At 28.0% G+C, this 19,188-nt stretch overlaps 1 protein-coding gene and 1 pseudogene across 1 annotated transcript; one reads left to right on the top strand and one right to left on the bottom strand.

Annotated features, from left to right (window-relative positions):
• Positions 1–260: 260 nt before the first annotated feature.
• On the bottom strand, positions 261–4,083 carry LOC114166944 (annotated as a pseudogene).
• An 8,252-nt stretch (positions 4,084–12,335) lies between these two features.
• Positions 12,336–15,960, top strand: LOC114167137 (2-alkenal reductase (NADP(+)-dependent)-like). The gene is made up of 5 exons (XM_028052111.1): positions 12,336–12,688; positions 13,261–13,438; positions 14,286–14,452; positions 15,180–15,262; positions 15,395–15,960. Exons 1-5 carry the CDS (start codon positions 12,464–12,466, stop codon positions 15,771–15,773), a joined length of 1,032 nt encoding a protein of 343 aa, XP_027907912.1. The 5' UTR covers positions 12,336–12,463; the 3' UTR covers positions 15,774–15,960.
• Positions 15,961–19,188: the final 3,228 nt, after the last annotated feature.

Raw genomic sequence — 19,188 nt, 5'->3', positions numbered from 1 at the left:
TTTTTTTGTGAGTATATTCCCAAATGTCATCTTTATTAAATTATCTTTTATTATTAATAAAAAAAGGTTTAGGATATGTTTTTGAAAGTAAGGATGATTAGGAAAGAAAATTGAGAAAAATACACTAAATTCACAATGTCTATTGTGAATCCAAGTGTGAGTCTAAATCCCACCTTAAGTAAAAGATGAGAAAGTTGAACTCCATATAAGGATGAAGACCTATAAACTCATCGTCTTAAGGTTTTGGGTTAAGAGTGATGTCAATCCCTTATGTGTGGATTGAGCTCATGTCTCATTGGTATTAAATCTTCCCGGTAATCCTCTCTCAAAAAACCCAAGGTATCATAGCCTGATTCGTATGGTGGCCGACTTAAGTTAAATCTTTCCGGTGATCCTCTCTCGAAAGACCCAACAAGATCCCCGTATTCTTTCTGACAAATGCCCCAAATATTGGGAATATCTAACAAACTTCATTTCTCTTACATTAAATCCACCACCACTAAGGCTGGCATGGGAATTTATTTTATTTACAATATATTTTTGGAACGGTGGATCCAATTGTGACATTAGCAATATTCTTGCAAAAAGCATATACATGTTTTGAAGATTTTGAAGAGATAATGTAAATTTGATCTAATGTAATGTTGAAACAACTTGATGGGGTACACTTCAAGTTAATTGCTTTCTCATTAGCAGAAGTTCCATCGAACCCTCTGTAAGTCACTTCACTCACCCTCACTGCATCATCTTCATCTTCCTGTTACCCCACAATTATTTCAAATCAAAATTGAACAATTGTTGAAATCACTTAACATAATAATGTGAATGCAAATTCAAGTTTATACCATTTCACTTAGGGTTTTAATGCCATAGTATTGGTCTATAATAATTGAATTCTTAGCATTTTGCAATATGATCTCTTCAAACGTGATTTTTCTTGCATAGCCTGATCCACCCTGCACAAAATTGGGGAATGTAAAGATAATAACTAAAATGATATTATGAGACATTAAACATGGAGAACTCACCTCCATTATAAACCAGACGAATTAATAATATATTGGTGTTTATAAATATCATATTACACGTTTTTTTTTAAGATTGAAAAAGATTTAATGACTACTCTTTAATATAGAATTAGAGTTATCCGAAGTTTACTCTATCAAAATTTATTATTAATCCTATTGTGTTACTTGCTATGAGATAATTTAATAATATTTAATCTCACAATCAAAATATAGGTCTCAAAGTGAAGAAAGTATGTAAAAATCAATTTTGTATGATTTTGTATGATTATGTTAAATTTAAAGTTCACTTTTGAAGTTTGAGAGATAAAATATCTATGAAAATTAACAATGTTATTATTACTAATATTATATATATATATATATATATATATATATATAGAGAGAGAGAGAGAGAGAGAGATGAAGGTAGAGTGATATTTTACTGGTTGTTTTGGTACTTGAGCATTAAAAATATACTGTGTTGATATTTTAAATATTTTTTTAATATATTTTAAAAAATTAAAATTAGTGGTAATCAGTGTATTATAAAGACACAGTAAAAAAATAATACAAAAGAACCTGCAGAGAATTCAAATTGATATGAAGTATTTTACATAAGTTACTCACCGGCCATGTCTTGATTCTTGCTCCATTTGTGGTGCCTGCAATTTTGTACATGTACCTCTTCAACTGTCTCATAGGATTTATTTCTACCAAGGCTTCCAATGCTGAGTGATTCATAAATGTTTCATTACATGTCATGCCCAGTTCCATCAAATATTTAACTTTATTATAACATCAACTTTCAAAATAAAAAACAATTTAACATTACAGAAACTATGTGATACAATTTATACAAACCTTATCCCATGGCCTCCTTTGCAAAAAATTCGAGTTGCATTGATGTAAGAACAACCACCATTGATGGCAATACAATCATCACCTGTTCAGAAAGAAACGGTAAATTGCAATGTTTTACATAATAATTTAGCTTAAATGCATTGAACAAGATGAAAACTTGGTTAACTATATCAATAATACAGGTATTTCAGTTTAAATACTTTCTCTATTTTTTTCTTATTTTTCTATTGTATCTTCAAAATATTTTTTTTTTAGTTTTATTATTTTAAAGTATATTGAAAAGATTTTAATATACTAAAATTAGTATATTTTGAAAACATACCAGAAAAATAACAAAAAAAATAATAAAAAATGTGTAGTCATTTTTCTTATTAGTTTACCTGTTTTTAGAGTAGAATCTTGGATTAATATATTTTTGGAATTGGCAATGTCAAAGCCATCGGTGTTAGGAGTTTTTGGAGGAGAATTGATATTGATATGAGAGAATAACGCTCCATTGCAACCATTTACTGATATGTGAGCTTTAGGACTGTTCCTCATACTCAGAGATTTCACAGTAAGACCATTACAGGAATGAAAACGTAAGGACTGCATCAAATTTATATGAAAATTTTCAACCACAAGGCTTTGAGATTAAGAAAATAATTACAATCTGATTGCATTTTATGAGCTAAAGAAATTTCAAGTAAATGAAGAAATGGGATAAGAAACAAAGTGGAAAGTAGAAAAAAGAATATGATATATCATACTGTTGGCCTTCTGCATTTTCTGCATTTCTTCCACCAAGTGGAACCATTGCCATCAATCATTCCTCCATCACCCTCAATTGTTAAACCATTTACATAGAAAATCTGAATCCAACTGAACGAATCACCAACCCATTCATTCATAGATGGAGCAACTATCTTCCCTTCAAACTGCAATGAAATTACAGGAAAACAAAACAAAAGAAGAAGAAAATGATTAAACTTTGACTATAAATTTGAGTAAATGATTCTGTTGAATTTAAGTGCGAGTTTAAGTGATACATCATGTAAAAACGAGAAAGTTAAATACATTCTTTTAAAATGGGTTGAAAATGGTGTTAATGGTTGGATTCATTTTTCATAGGTGTTGTCTCTGTTAATACATATATTTTTCATTCATTGATGGAATTTCACGGTCAACTGTAATATAGTCTTTACATGTCATTTGATGAGGAGAATCTTAATTAGTTGGATGGTATCCATTTTTGTTTAAATGTGTCAGTTTGGTACCTGTTTTTAGAAATGTGTTAATCTACTCCCAACTTTTGAAGAAGTGTCTTAATCAAATCCCTTACAGACAAAATTTACTACAGTCATTAACTTAATTCATTGACTTTTACCACTAAGTTTTAATATAAGTATCAATATTTAATTTTGTAAGTCATTTTAAATATCAATACTGTTAACGGTGTTAATATTTTTTTGCTGAAAAAAACATAATTAAAGCATCTTTTCAAAAGTTGAGACTTAATTGACACATTTTTATAAATAGATACCAAATGGACACATATAGATGAAAGTGGGTTCAATCTACTTAAATATTTAGATTACTTTCATAGAGTACATAGATGAAATACTTTACAATTTATTCTGAATCTGATGACAAAGTTTTTTTAATAATAGTTTGGAGAAAAAAAAAATATTCAACCTTATTAAATACACTATTAAATACCTTAATGCGAACGTTTGGAGCCATGCATGGACCATTTAGGTTTAATCTTTTCACCATAAATATTTTGTTTGAAGGTATCACTAGAGTTGCTGGCCCTTCCTCTCCACACACATCTTGCCATGCATTTGAAATTGCCTACAATCAATTAACACAAATGATTCAAGATCACACTTCCATTCGTTAGACACAAAAGAATACTACAATCAAATGATTATTATAAAAAAAAATCAATTTTTTCATTCATTTTAAAAGATTATTTTATAATTAGAATCAAATTAATATTATAAGATGGTATTAAAGTTTAATCAAGGTGAAAGTATAAGCCACTCATTATAAAAAAAATGTGATTTATTTATTTGAATATTTAAAGGTAAGCAAAACCAAAACCAAGAATGAAGAAAGTATATAACACATTTATATTAAGAGTGAAAGAGAAACGAAAGTAAAAAAAAAAAAAAAAACTGATATATACATTTGAATCATCGGTTGTGCCATCAGCATAAGCTCCATAATCCATCACATTAAAATATTTGACTTTGGTTTCAACATAGTTGTTCAGACATAATGTGGCTGAAACAAAACCTAGAATCAATATACCACTCATTAACCTTTGCATTTTTTTCAAATTCTAGAATAACACTCTCTTTTTTCTTGTTTGTGAAAGAAAATTTATAGAGGGTTTACATAACTTGATCCTCATTGTAACTAGTGATGAATAAATATGGAATTGGAAAAAAGAAATTAAATGCACAAGGTCTTAATCATTAAAATACACATGCTTTTCTTTCAGGAGTGGGAATAAATTTAAATTGGTTTTAGAAAGGGAGTCACAGTTCCTCCAATGTTTTTCATTTTTTATTTTTTTATATATTTTAAAATATATTTATATATTAATTTATTATTTATTTTAATTTAGGTTAAAAAAGTTTTTTTTTTAATTTGAAAACTATGTTTTCTTCTTCTTTTGTTATTTATTTCTTGTTCTCTTTTATTTGGCTGTTTTTCCTTTCGTACCTCTCTTCCTCACCTCTTCTTTCTATCTCAATTTTTATCCTTAATCTCTTATCATTTTTAAAATCAAATTGCACCACAGCGAAATTGAGGAGCTAAGAAACAATTTGGACCAAACAATTTTTTATTTGAGTAAGTTGATTTTTTAACATTTTCTCTTTGAAGCAATATGTTTTTCTCTTGTATGTGACTTTTCTACGCTATAGGCATATCTTTATTTGTTAGAGATAATAAAATCATGATCTAATTATTAGTCAAACTCTTCTTTGTGTAGATAGAGCTATTTTAGGGTTTGGAGTTGTGTAAGGGAAGAACAGTATTAGGAATTTACTTTAAGATAATGGAAGCTAATCATTTAGAAGTGGTTAATTTTCTCAAAATATGAAGTCTTGGTTTTAATATTTAATTTAGGGTATTCATAATTTTATCTTTTCCAATATAAGTGAGAGGTGACAAAGTTATATTGGAAAAATTATGATAAATAGTAAAAAAATTTATTCTTTTTTCAAGAGAAAAACTTGTGATGAAGATGAAAAAAATACATCTACGTCAACTAAACTTGAAAATTTCATGAGAATCCAAGAATTGAAGAAAATGAAAAACAAATATCTAAAGTTCTTAGAGTTCCTATAATGAATTTGAAAATTCATTAGAACGTGATCTATGCAAGCATCCTCAAATAAATATCCACCAAATCAAATTGATGAGATACGAAGGACTTACATAAAATGGGATCCATATCATGATTATTCCAGTTTTTAGCTACAACTGAAAGATATTTTTCTGCAACGAAAAATAATCAATAATATGTTGAGAAATAAGATGAAGGTTGAATATTTAGCAAGTAGTATGATAATCTATATTGAAAGGGAAACTTTAGTTATGATTCAATTATTGAAGATTTTTAAGTCATTGAAAGAGTGAAGAACAACTCTCTCACTAAAGGTAATTTTTGCTTTTTTTAATATATTATTGTTGATGATAAACTTTATGTTTCACTTTTATATATATTATTGTCATATATTTTTTGAATTCTACTATCATATGTGCTTGTTTTGAATAGAGAAAATTATAAGAGGAAATGAAAACTTTTATTTAATTAAAAAAATTATTTATAAATAAAAAATATAATTTAATCCTCTGAAATTTTTGTCCAAGTTTCACTACTGATTACACTAATTGAGACCAATTTAAAAACAAACTAACTATATTTTTTTATTCATGAAGACTATTTTAGATATCAATAATTTTCAGTTTATAAATTTGTATCTAAATTAATCACTATAATAACTAATTATTTTTAGTCTCTAAAATTGATTATTATTTAAATATTTTTACTCTACTAAAATTTGTTTTAGTGACTTATATTTTCTCATGGTCATGCATATATAAAAATTGGTAAAATAATAACTAGCTTGACTTTTGTTGAAATTACCCTCAAAGTGTCATTTTTTTCTCACAGAATTTATTAACTATGTACTATTTACAACATCTCAATGTAATGTTGAATTTGTATCTAAACAACTATTTTTTACTCTTTTTTCATTACAAGAATAATTAAATGAAAGATAACGTGTTAAGAAATTTGTCAATATTATACAAAATGAAAAGATTTGAAAACTAAATCCCTTCGAAGTGATCATGGGATGAATTACAAAATAAAGCTTTTGAAACTTTTTGTGAAAAATATGACATTTCTCATAATTTTTCCGTCCTAGAACACCACATAAAAATGTTGTTGTAGAGAGGAAAAACATATCCTTAAAAGAATTAGCAAAAACAATGTTAAATGAGAATTATTTGCTAAAATACTTTTAGGCAGATCTAAGGACTACGTGTTATGTCCTAAATAGAGTTTTAATAACACCTATTTTGGAACTCACATTGTATGAACTCTTTAAAGGTTGGAAACCAAATATCTCACATATTTTAAAGTATTTGGTGTTGCAAATGTTATGTTAAACAATGGCAAGTCTAACCTTTGCAAATTTGATTCTAAAGCTAATCAAGGTATCTTTTTAGGTTATTCACTGACTAGCAAAACATATAGGGTGTATAATAAAAGAGCCTTAACTGTTGAGGAATTTATCCATGTTGCATTTGATGAATGTATAGAGAATAAAACTAAAATGCTTGAACCAAGAGATGGTGAAAATTCTTACGAAACAAATGCATATTCAACCAAGGAGCCTCAAGCAACCCAAGTTAAAAAGTAATTTGTTGATACAAGCAAAACTCATAGAGCTAACCTACCTAAGGATTGGACTGTCCCAAGAGACATGTCATTAGAGAATGTCATATGGGATGTATCCAAGACTGTCTCTATTAGAAGACAACTGAGTCAATTATGCATGAATGTTGCTTTTGTGCCCTAAGTATAACCAAAGACAATGGAAGATGGATTAAAAGATGAAAATTGGTTCCTAGCAATGCAAGATGAGTTAAACTAGTTCAAGAGGAATGATGAATGGGAACTTATTCCAAGGACTAAGACTCAACAAGTGATTGATCATAACCAATTGGGTTTTTAGAAAAGAGTTGGACGATTCTAGTTGCATTATCAAAAACAAAGCTAGGTTGGTGGCTAAGATTTATAGTCAAGAAAAAAGAATTGATTATGAGGAGACCTACGCACTAGTAGCAACACTAGAGGCAATCAGAATTTTGCTAACTATTGAATTAATGTTGAACTTTAAGCTTTATCAAATGGATGTGAAGAATACTCTCTTAAATAGATTTATCAAAGAGGAAGTTTATGAAGAACAACCTCCAGAATTTGAGGATTTTGAATTTCCTTAACACATATTCAAGTTAAAGTTTGAAGTAAGCTCATAGTCACTTTCTAATCAAAGGTAACTTTATTAGAGGTAAAGTTGATTTTAGACTCTTTATAAAAAAATCTAGTAATGATGTGTTATTTGTTCAATTATTTGTTCAAATATATGGTGATGATACCATTTTCTGATCTATTTTAAACATTAGAGAAACTAATATAAATATTGTGAAAGCACTTTCTATATTATGTATATTATGGATATAAGAAGAAGAATATTTATAACATAACAAGCATAACTAACTTGACTTAATACACTTAACATCTATATATATATTAGGACAATGTTTATTATTTAAATCTATTTTAGTTCAGAATTAAGTTTCGATAACGAAATGAAGCGTGTAAAGGAGTGAAAACAATGTCACTATCGTGTTCTCCTTTGTCACGTTTTTCTCATTTAAAGAGTGAAAAGGGTAATCTTATTGGAGAAAAAGGAGGTCCAATAATATCATCTCATATTGCGAAGTTCATTTTCAATTTGGGATCACTTTCATCATTTTTATGAACATTTTTTCTCTATAATAATTAAATTAAATTAAAGTAAATCCAAAGTTAATTCTGCACTATTGAGTGGAGATATGTGTAAATTTGATGAAAAATCAAATTTGAAAGAGATTTGGTAGTTAATCAAATAAATAATTGTCAATCTTTTAAAATTGTGCAACAAAAAAATTGAGATATAATAAAGTAAAAATGAATGGTTTTACTAAATCTTAAAGAAAAACCATTCATGAATTCAATATAAAATAATTATAATTTAAAAATAAATAAATAAAATAATAAATTAAGAAACATGATTTTTTTTAAAATACATTAAAACCTTTGTTTTTTTAACTATATAAAATATAAAAAAATTATTTGACTAACAATTGTACATTCATACTACATTATAATTTTAATTTCCAATTCGTTTTAAAACTCAGTATTAATAGAATCGTGACATACTTAGTTACATAATAACAAAACTTGTTAATCATTATTAGTTTATTATTAGGGTTAAATATATTTTTGTCCCTCAAGTTTTAGTTAAATTTGGAATTAGTCCCACCAACACTTTTGACCAATTTAGTCCTTCATCTTAAAAAATGCGTGAATTTAGTCATTTTAACCAAAATTTGTTAAGTTGATATGATGTTTCAAGCGCATTTCATGATAGTATTTGAATTGTTTACACTGTTTGACACATTTTCGCTTCAATGTTAACTCAAATATTATCATACAATGTGTTTAAAATATCAAATAAACTTAGCAAAATTTGGTAAGAAGGATTAGATCCACGCATCTCTAAAAATGAATGACTAAATTAGTATAAAGTTTCAAAAATGAACTAATTACAAAATTCACTGAAACTTGAGGGACCAAAAACATATTTAACCCTTATTATTATTATTGTGATTTTTCCTAAATCAAAATCAAAATATCAGTGATGCATTTATACTTACTAATAAAGAAAGGATATCTTTGTAATTATTTTATAAATATCTCTGATGTGTATATATATATACATATATATATATATATATATATATATGTATATATATATATTATCGATATAAATTATTTTATTTTTTAAAATTTAATTAATTATTTATAATAAATTTGTAAAATTATTTTACTTTATATCTTATTTTTTAATAATTATGATAAAAATTAATTTATTTTGTTATTCAAATTAAAAAAAGTTGGTGTTTCCACTTGTTAACTATATATATACTATTATAGAAAAAGACTTTTTAATTTGCATATTTATTTTCTATTTTTACCATTTAAATATATTTTTTAATTAAAATAATTATTTATTAAATTTATTCTTTTTAAGTGATATTTTTTAAAATTTATTTGATCATTCTTTTTAATTTTAACCATTTTTTAAATTCAAATAATTATTTATAATAAAATTCTAAAAATTATTTATATTGATTTCTATAATTACAATTATAGTTTTATTATTTTTGGTTATAAAAAAATAAAAACACACGTGAGTATGGATTTTCACTAATATTTTATAATAAAAAATTCAAATTATGATGAATGCAAAGTTAAAAAAGTTAAGTACATATTTTTTTAGTTTTATTAATAATTTGATTTAATTTTCAATCAGTATAGTTTTGTTTGCAATTTTTTATTTAATATCTTTAAAAAAGACGTTTCAAACATAGAATACATCTTAGAAAAGACCAGTGAAAAAATATTTTTGAAAGATAAAATAAGTATTCTTCTCTTTCTTTCTTTGTAAACTATCTAAAAAGAAAAAGGTTAAAATATCTTTTTGGTCCCAAATTTCGTCAAGTTTTTTCAAATAAGTCCTAATTTTGGTTTTGTGTTCAAATAGGTCCCAATTTTCGTCAATTATGTTCAATTAGATCCTTTTTTGCTAACACCGTTTAAATCATTAACGGCCATGAACAGTGACTGCCACGTGTCATTTTGTGGTTTTTTTGAATTTTTTTTATTTTTAATTTTAATTTTTAATTTTTTTTAAAATTTTTTTAAATTTTTTTTAAATGTACACGTGTCAACCCAGGAGTGTGCCACGTGTCCCTTTGTGGTTTTTTTGAATTTTTTATTTTATTTTTTTGAATTATTTTTTAAATATCCACGTGTCAATCTAGCAGTGTGTCACGTGTCAAAGTCAATATTCTATATTCAATTTGGATATTTGTTATTTTTGTTCAATTAGGTCCTAATTTTTGTTAAGATTAACCAATTTCGTCCCTATAGAAGATGTGACCAAATTTAATTTTTATGTCAAAATTATAATGATGTGAATTTTAATATATTATATAAAGATATTTAATAAAAAATATGAATTTTAATATAAAAATTAAATTTGGTTTTAATTTGGAGAGGGACCAAATTGGTTAATGTTAACAAAAATTGAGACCTAATTAAACAAAAATAACAAATATGGGGACCAAATTGAATTTAGAACATTGACTTTGACACGTGGCATGCTAGTGGGTTGACACGTGGATATTTAAAAAAAATTCAAAAAAAATTCAAAAAAAATTCAAAAAAATTCAAAAAAAAATTCAAAAAAACCACGAAGTGACACGTGGCACACTCCTAGGTTGACACGTGTACATTTAAAAAAAAATTAACAAAATTTTAAAAAAAAATTCAAAAAAACCATGAAGTGACACGTGGCAGTCACTGTTCATGATCGTTAATGATTTAAACGGTGTTAGCAAAAAAAGACCCAATTGAACAAAATTGACGAAAATTGGAACCTATTTGAATACAAAACCAAAATTAGGACTTATTTGAAAAAACTTGACGAAAATTGAGACCAAAAAGAGATTTTAACCAAAGAAAAAGTAGTAGATCCTCCAAGTTACCTCAATCTTTAATGAAACAATAAAAAGTTTTTTTTTCCTCAGATCGTTAACGTTTTAAATATAAAATATTTGTTAATTTTATCGATTAATAATAGAAAAACGGTATAATTACTGATTTGGTACCCCAACTTTTTTTGTTAAGTTCAATTTGGTACCCAAACTTTTGGTTTGTTCAATTTAGTACTCCAATTTTCTAAAGAGATTCAATTTGATCCTCTCTGTTAAGTTGGAGTTAACACCGTGTCCGTACAGGACACGTGAATGATTTTTTTTTTTTAAAAAAAGATTAATTTTTTTAAAAAAATATATATTTTTTTTTCAAAAAAATTTAAAACTGGCACGTGTCAGTTTATCATCGTGCCACGTGACAGCTTACAATCATGAAACATGGCAGTGGTAAAAGTTGTTTTAATTTAGTACTCCAATTTAAATTTTTGGTTCAATTTAGTACCCCAATTTTTTAAAATGATCCAATTTCGTCCTTTTCAATTTGAAACCAAATTAGTAACTAAGTTTAATTATAACTTATATATACATGTTAAAATAATTGTTTTGAATTTATACACTACACCTAAATATTCAAATTATTTTATTTTTTACAAGTGTAAAAAATTTCATGTGTAAAAAGTTACAAAGGTTAAAATGTAAAAAATAAAATAATTTAAGTATTTAAGTGAAATGATTTGATATATATATTAGAAAAAATTATTGTAACATGTATATATAGGTTGTAATTAAGCTTATTTACTAATTTTGTCTCAAATGGAAAATGATGAAATTGGATCATTTTAAAAAATTGAGGTACTAAATTGAACAAAAAATTTAAATTTGGGTACTAAATTGAAAACAACTATTACACTGTCACGTGTTATGATTGTAAGCTACCATGTGGCACGATGATAAACTGACACGTGGCGGTTTTCAAATTTTTAAAAAAAAAAATTGAAAATTTTTGTTTTTTTAAATTAAAAATTTCATGACTTGACACGTGTCCTGTACGGACACGATAACAGAGAGGACCAAATCGAATCCTTTTAGAAAATTGAGGTACTAAATTGAACAAACTAAAAGTTTGGGTACCAAATTGAACTTAATGAAAAAGTTGGTGTACCAAATAAGTAATTATACCTAAAAAAAATAAAAGCCTGGTTAACATGGTGAGCATAAAACGATATAAAAAAAATTGAATTTTGAAGGAAATTGAGAAAAAAGTAAAAATATAAATTTTCCATTTCTGTTCTATAAAGAAAATACATTTTTTCAGTTTTTTTCTTTTCTAATTTTTGTCGACAGTCGAATTCTTTGAATCATTCCTATCGAAACCAAAATCCACATCAAGATCACAAGAAACAGAATAAAAACAAAAATAAAAAATTGTATTTGGGTCACCTTTGATGAAATTAATTTCAAATATAAATTGGTTAACAGTTAAATTAATTATTTAAGTCTATGTCTATCTAAATTTATTTTAGTTCTGAATTAAGTTTGTAGAATTAAATGAAGCATGTAAAATTTCCATGGTGAAAACAGTGTCACTGTCACTTTTCGTTTTCTTCCTTTAAGGGTATTAATGGAGAAAAAGGAACTCCTTTGTCAGCAACATCATCATTGCTGACGTAACTTTCAGTTTGGGATATTTTCTCTCCTCGATGAACCCTTCTGTCTATAAATCGAACAGAATTGAAACTCAGAGACCCAGTTGAGTAACAAAGATGGCACAAGTAAGGAACAAGCAAGTGCTTCTGAGGGACCATGTCACAGGTTTTCCAAAAGAATCTGACTTGAACATTGTCGAAAGTACCATAACATTGAAGCTTCCAGAAGCTTCCAATCGTGTCCTGCTCAAAAATCTATACTTGTCCTGTGATCCTTACATGAGGAATCTCATGAACAAACCAGAAGGACCCCCCAATAGTCGTGCCTACGTTCCTGGATCCGTAAGTCATTTTTTGTCGCTGTTGCTGCAAATCATGCAGTTTGATTCGTTATAAAATGTAGCTTTGTTTATGGGCTTTTAGATACATATATGGTCTTTGTTGGTGTGAATTAATCTTTGAAAAATGAAGTTTTTGGCATGTTCGTGATGTCGGGGACTGGTTTGTGTAATTGAAAGGTTTTAATTGGTATGAGTTGTGAATACTTTGTTTGATAATCGGAAGGAATCTATGCATTTCAGGATGTGGGTTTTGCAATTTGAGTTTAAATTTCTTAACATTTGTAGTTTTTGAGATTGTTCTTCGAGTTTAATTGCTATTCACACCATCAACCAATTGGTGTTGGTGATGATTATGAGTTTTGAGGTAGCTGTTGTGAAAGCCAAGAAATTTATTGTGTAAATGTCACTGTAAAAACTCACTCTTTACCACACATGCACTAATTTGCTCTTATTGTTTGAGTTTTTCATTTTACCTTTTGAATTGAGATTGAAGTTAATAAAAGAATGTTCATGATGGAAACTGTTATTGAAGAATATATCTTTGCTTTGGTGATGAGTGTTGAGTGATTGCAGCCATTAACAGGATACGGTGTGTCTAAAGTGTTGGAGTCTGGACACCCAGATTATAAGGAAGGTGATTTAGTGTGGGGCTTTACCAACTGGGAAGAGTATAGCGTGTTATCCTCTGCTCAAATACTTTTCAAAATTGAGCACACTGATGTTCCACTTACCTACTACACTGGAATTCTTGGTATGTGTTCTGTAATTTCAACTTACACTGTCTTTGAATGAAGGATGCACTTGACATTGATATCATTATGAACTGCATGTTGGAATTTATGGAAGTTTTGTCATTAATAGATTACCCTTTTTTCAGTGTCATTAGGATAAAGGTATTTACCATCAATGTGTAAGGATTTGTTTATACAAGATTCTCCATAAGAACTTTCAAAAGAGAAAATTAAGAAGAAAAAAAAAATGAAAACCTCATTCTCATTTGGAACTGAAAGTGCTTTTATACATCTGTCACAACCTTGTATGTGTGGTAATCTCTCAGTTTTAGTATGTATGTTTTCTGTTATATTTTGAGATCATACATTCTGTCTCTTCACCATATGATGAAGTTATATCCAGGCAAACATGGAAGCATGAAAGCAAGAATCTATATGTTAATTGTGTAGCTTTTCTCAGCATATGAAGTTTCTTTGTAATAATCAGCTCCCTTTTCTTCTTGTATCATTAAGATTAAGGGTTAAGCATCATAGAAGAACATGATGTGTAGGACTTGGTTTTCTGTCTGTTTGTTCCTATTTCCTTCTCCATTTGCTTCTTTTGTTCAGTCAACGTCATTGGCTTGAATTGATCACTGATTTAGGAGCTTTGATAATGAAGAGAACAAACGTTGCATCATGGTTATTTTCATTTGGAAGTTGTTGCTAAATTGTTTTATAGGTCTATGCTGTGCATCTACAATTCTGTGATCTACTTCTATCAATTTATATTACACTTTTTAGCTTTTAATATTCTGACTCTATACATGCTTCCTCTGGATTTCATTGAACTCGGATTTGATAACATGTTTTGTTCTTGTAACACAGGTATGCCAGGAGTGACTGCATATGCAGGGCTATTTGAAGTAGGCTCTCTCCAGAAAGGAGATAAAGTTTTTGTCTCAGCTGCCTCCGGTGCAGTTGGTCAACTTGTTGGGCAATTCGCCAAACTGAATGACTGTTATGTTGTTGGAAGTGCTGGATCTAAAGAGAAGGTATTGTTGTAATTGTTTAAGCTAAGTATACCTGCAATCCTGCATAAATCAGCATCACCTATTCCTTATCTGTTCCCTTGTTTGAGACACTTCTTTTGTTTTTGGCTCAAGAAATACTACTATTTTGGTTAGCCTGTTTCTCTTGTTTCTGCTCAGTTTTTAGGTTGAGCAATTTCTCTTTAATAAACAACCACTTCTCAATGAAAACTGAGACATGTTGCATTCATTTTTTTTTTTTAACTTCCAAAGATTATGGGTGGCACTAAAATGCAGTAAAATGCAGAAAACATCTTATACTGGAGCATACAGAAAAATAGTAAAAGTAATTTCTTTATGGCTCTATGCATGAACTCAGTTAAACTCTACTGTATTTGCACTTGTATTCATACTGGAATCCAACTCACTTCCCTTATAAAAGATAAAAGAAGGATTTACAAAATTGATTGGTGGCATAGATTAACATTAGCACTTGTTTTTCTTCTAAATTCTGATACAAACACTATATGGTAAAGGATTATGTTGACCATATCATGTTGAAGATTCCACATCAGCTAACAATATATAAGCTAACAATATATAAGTGGGTGCAAACTACACCTTACTAGCCGATTTTGTAAAATCGAATTAGATTTAAAGTCCACTTCTTTACATATTTGAAATAGATCATGCTTTATTAGAGAAAAATACTTAGTCCTTTTACTTGAATATAAATTTCTTGCATAATCAGGTGGATCTACTTACTGATAAATTTGGATTTGATGGAGGTTTTAATTACAAGGAAGAGCCTGATCTTGATGCAGCTTTGAAAAGGTCTATTCTTAACAGTATTCTGAAGATATTTAGATCTCACTTTTTTATGCTCATCAAAACTTTGAATTACTGTTCCTGGTAATAAAACATGGTACTGTAGTAGTGACGAGTTTATGTGATTATACAAACCAGGCACTTTCCAGAAGGCATTGATGTCTACTTTGAGAATGTTGGAGGCAAGACACTTGATGCTGTACTCCTGAACATGAGACTCCACGGTCGCATACCTGTGTGTGGAATGATCTCACAGTATAATCTTACTGAACATGAAGGTGTAACAAACTTGGCACAGATCATATACAAGAGGGTTCGTTTGCAAGGCTTTAACTTCATGGATTGGGTTCACCTATATCCCAAATTCTTGGATTTTCTTCTGCCTAACATCAGAGAAGGGAAGGTTGTGTATGTGGAAGACATAGCTGAAGGTCTTGAGAATGGTCCCTCAGCTTTGGTTGGCCTTTTCAGTGGCCGCAATGTTGGAAAACAAGTGCTTGTTGTTTCTCATGAATAGAGAAGCATTTGGTTTTTCTCTTCACTGTTAAGTTATCAGTTTTACTTTTGGTTCTTCTGTTTAAAATCTAACTGTCTTTGTATAACCTTTGCTGTATGATGATGTTCTCTGTTCTTAATTGTTCTGAAAGTTTTATCAATGTAATCTGCAGTTGTTCCTCTTGAATAAAAGCATTTGGTTTTTTCTATATGGTTTATTTTTCACCAAAATTTAACTATCTCTGCATAACCTTTGTAGTCATTCTTAACTGTTTGATGATGCTTTCTGCTTGTGATTACCCTCATGACAGTATCAGCTTATTATGCAGTTCAAATATTGGGTCAAATAAGATTTTGTACTTGCAGATTTTTTTTATATTAAAAAATTAATAAATATGTTAATTTGGTTCTGATACTGAGTTTCAAAGAAATTATTATTTTTCTAGAGTTATTGTTACATATCTTAAGTTTGGGTCCTTAGTGGGGTCAAACTTATCACCAGAGATTCATGGAGAGCCTTAAACATGTTCTTCATTAGTCTGATCCAGGAACAAAAGTTTGTCCCTTCCAAAAAGCTATGCACTTTTTGATGTTTGTTCAATTATTGTCTTCATGGATATTTTTGAAAGTGAGCATAAGATATTTAAGAAGGAAAGACTTTAACTCATGCAGTTAATTGGGCATTGGCTTTTTTATTAGTCCTGTGTAATCTAAAATTTTATATTGTAAAATTTAAAATTGATTTTTAATTATTCTAAATCGTGTCACATAATAAATAAAAATTTTAAGTAAATATGTTTTTTGTCTTCAAATTATTATAAAAAATTATGTTTTGTTGTTAAATTAAATTATAAAATATTTTGTCTTTATATTTTATGAGAGCTATGTAAAATAATTTTTAACAAAATTATATGTGGAGATGTTTGTCACGTGACAAATAAACACGGAGTTATAATATAATATCCATATATTTTTGTTTAAAGAGATGTTTTACATACATTATAAATATTTTGAAATTTAATTTAAAAATGAAACATAATATTTTATATTAATTTCAAGAAAGAAAACATATTAAACTCTAAAATTTATGATTATAAATTAAATTAAAGTATGTTTCCCTGTATAGTTTTGGACGGTTCGGACTTGATGTAATACTCAAGAGGACATTTTCATCCTTCCTTTAAAATAACCATTTTATCATTCATAAAAATAACTTTAAGATTGCGTATTCTGAAAATCTTTCTTTCCAAAAATTTTAGATCATGATTTCTTTATTAGAATGGCATAATAGAAATTTTAGAATAGGATTTTTGGAACATGATTTCCGAACCAAGTTTTTCAAATTATAGGAAGTGTATTTTGGAACATGTTAAAGTCTCCATCCTCTTATGACTTTACCTAATTTTATAATATTTTAAAGATTAAATTATATATTTCATCTTTATTTTCGTCTAGTTTTATTAATTTAGTCTTAATATTATTTTTCTGTCAATTTTGTTTAATTTGATCATTTTTTTTCTAATTTCGTCTAAATAATTAACAGTAATGAATAGTGACATCACGTGTCACTTTGTGATTTTTTTTAATTTTTTTAATTTTTTTTTTGAAAAAATGTTCACATGTCAACCCAACCGTATGTCACATGTTAAAGTCAATGTTTAATATTCAATTTGTTCTCTATATTTATTATTTTTATTCAATTTAGTCCCATTTTTTTTTTAAATGGAGTAATTTTATCCTTCTCCAAATTGAGACCAAATTGAATTTTTATATAATGTTATAATGATGATTTTATTAAAATACAAATTTTTATTAAATACTTTTATTTTAGGATTACAATTAGTTTAAAATTTTAGTGTTTCTTCAACTCTTATTCCTTTAATGTAAAATTATTATGGAAGCATAAACATAAAGATATGTTGAAACAATTTTGAGTAAAAGGTTAATTTCAGGATAATAAAGACATGTTGAAGCTAGATTTCACCACTTTGTCCTTCTCTTGTGTCACTTCCATCATTATTTATTAAGACAAAATCATTCATATCTTAGGAGTTCTCTTTAAATGTAACTCTAGGTCCATTCCTGACATCTAAAGCCTAGGATCATCAAACTTCAGTATGATTCCTTATTGACTACTTGAATGAATTAAATGCATTAAGATCAAGACCCTATAACCAACTAAAGCCTTAAATTTATTCATAGCATCTAAACGTAGGACGAGAATCAGTTGGACCACAACTTGGCACTAGTTCCCACTCAATCCCAAGCTAGGAAAATAAGATAAGTGATCAGTTCATCTAATAACAAACATATATTAAAATCATACTTTGATATATATATATATATATATATATATATATATATATATATATATATATATATATATATAACAATACCAATACAAGGGTTACATCTTTGCTTCAACACATAGAGAGATTTAGTTCCTCATGATAAATATAAACAATACAATATAATGAAGAACCATACTCTCTTATCTTTTCTATTAATGCTCACTAAGCATATAGGTAAGTGTTCACAAAAATCTCTCAAAGAGTCTCTCTAAAGAACCCCTCAAAAAGTTTGTCTAAACAAGGGTGCAAATCTATTTTTTATAAACTGTTCAGGGTAGTGATCAACAGTGCACTAATGACTCAAATTGCAGAGGTTTCCTTCCTAATTAGGTTTCCTTTATGGTTTAGGCCTCATGCTCTGCTACAACTCCTGAGATAACATTCTAAAGAAGGAGTCTTCATGGCTTAGCCTCAGATTCAATGCTTCCTAATTAGGTTTCCTTTGTGGTTCAAGCCTCATGCTCTGCTACAACTTCTGAGATAACATCCTAAAGAAGGAGTCTTCATGGCTTAGCCTCAGACTCAATGCTTGAGGTTTCCCTTTGCAATGTGTTTGCTTTTGTGGCTCAAGTCTCACCTATGCTGCTTAATTGCACCAATGTTAGTTTCTTCTTCTTATAAGGTGAGCTTTGGGCGGGAAATTTCTCGCTCCTTTTACTGATGGATAAATCCGTCGGTAAATTTGTCGGTAAAAAAAATTTGAATAACCGACAAATTTTACCGACAGATTTTTCTTTCGATAAATAAAATTTGTATTACCGACGGATTTTTCTATCAGTAATTAAAATTTGAAAATTCGTCGATAATTCAAATTTACCGAATAAAACATATCTGTCAGTAAAACTTCGTTAGTAATTTCAATTTTTTTTTTGTAGAGAAAGTGACAAACAAAATCCAATGAAGTATAGAAATATTACTCTCCAGTAATAGCATAACAAATACAAGTTTCTCATATTTCTGAAACATGGTAGAAAATAAATAGAGAAAAATGAAATTCTCAAAGGCCAAAAACATGCAATTTGTTATGAATTAACATAGACAAAGTGAGAGAGTAGTTCACATAAGGGTCGACATCATCATCATCAT

This window comes from Vigna unguiculata, chromosome 10 (assembly GCF_004118075.2).
Source record: "Vigna unguiculata cultivar IT97K-499-35 chromosome 10, ASM411807v1, whole genome shotgun sequence".
NCBI lineage: Eukaryota > Viridiplantae > Streptophyta > Magnoliopsida > Fabales > Fabaceae > Vigna > Vigna unguiculata.
Note: the sequence above shows the minus strand (reverse complement) of the source record. Positions and strands in the feature narration are given on the sequence as shown.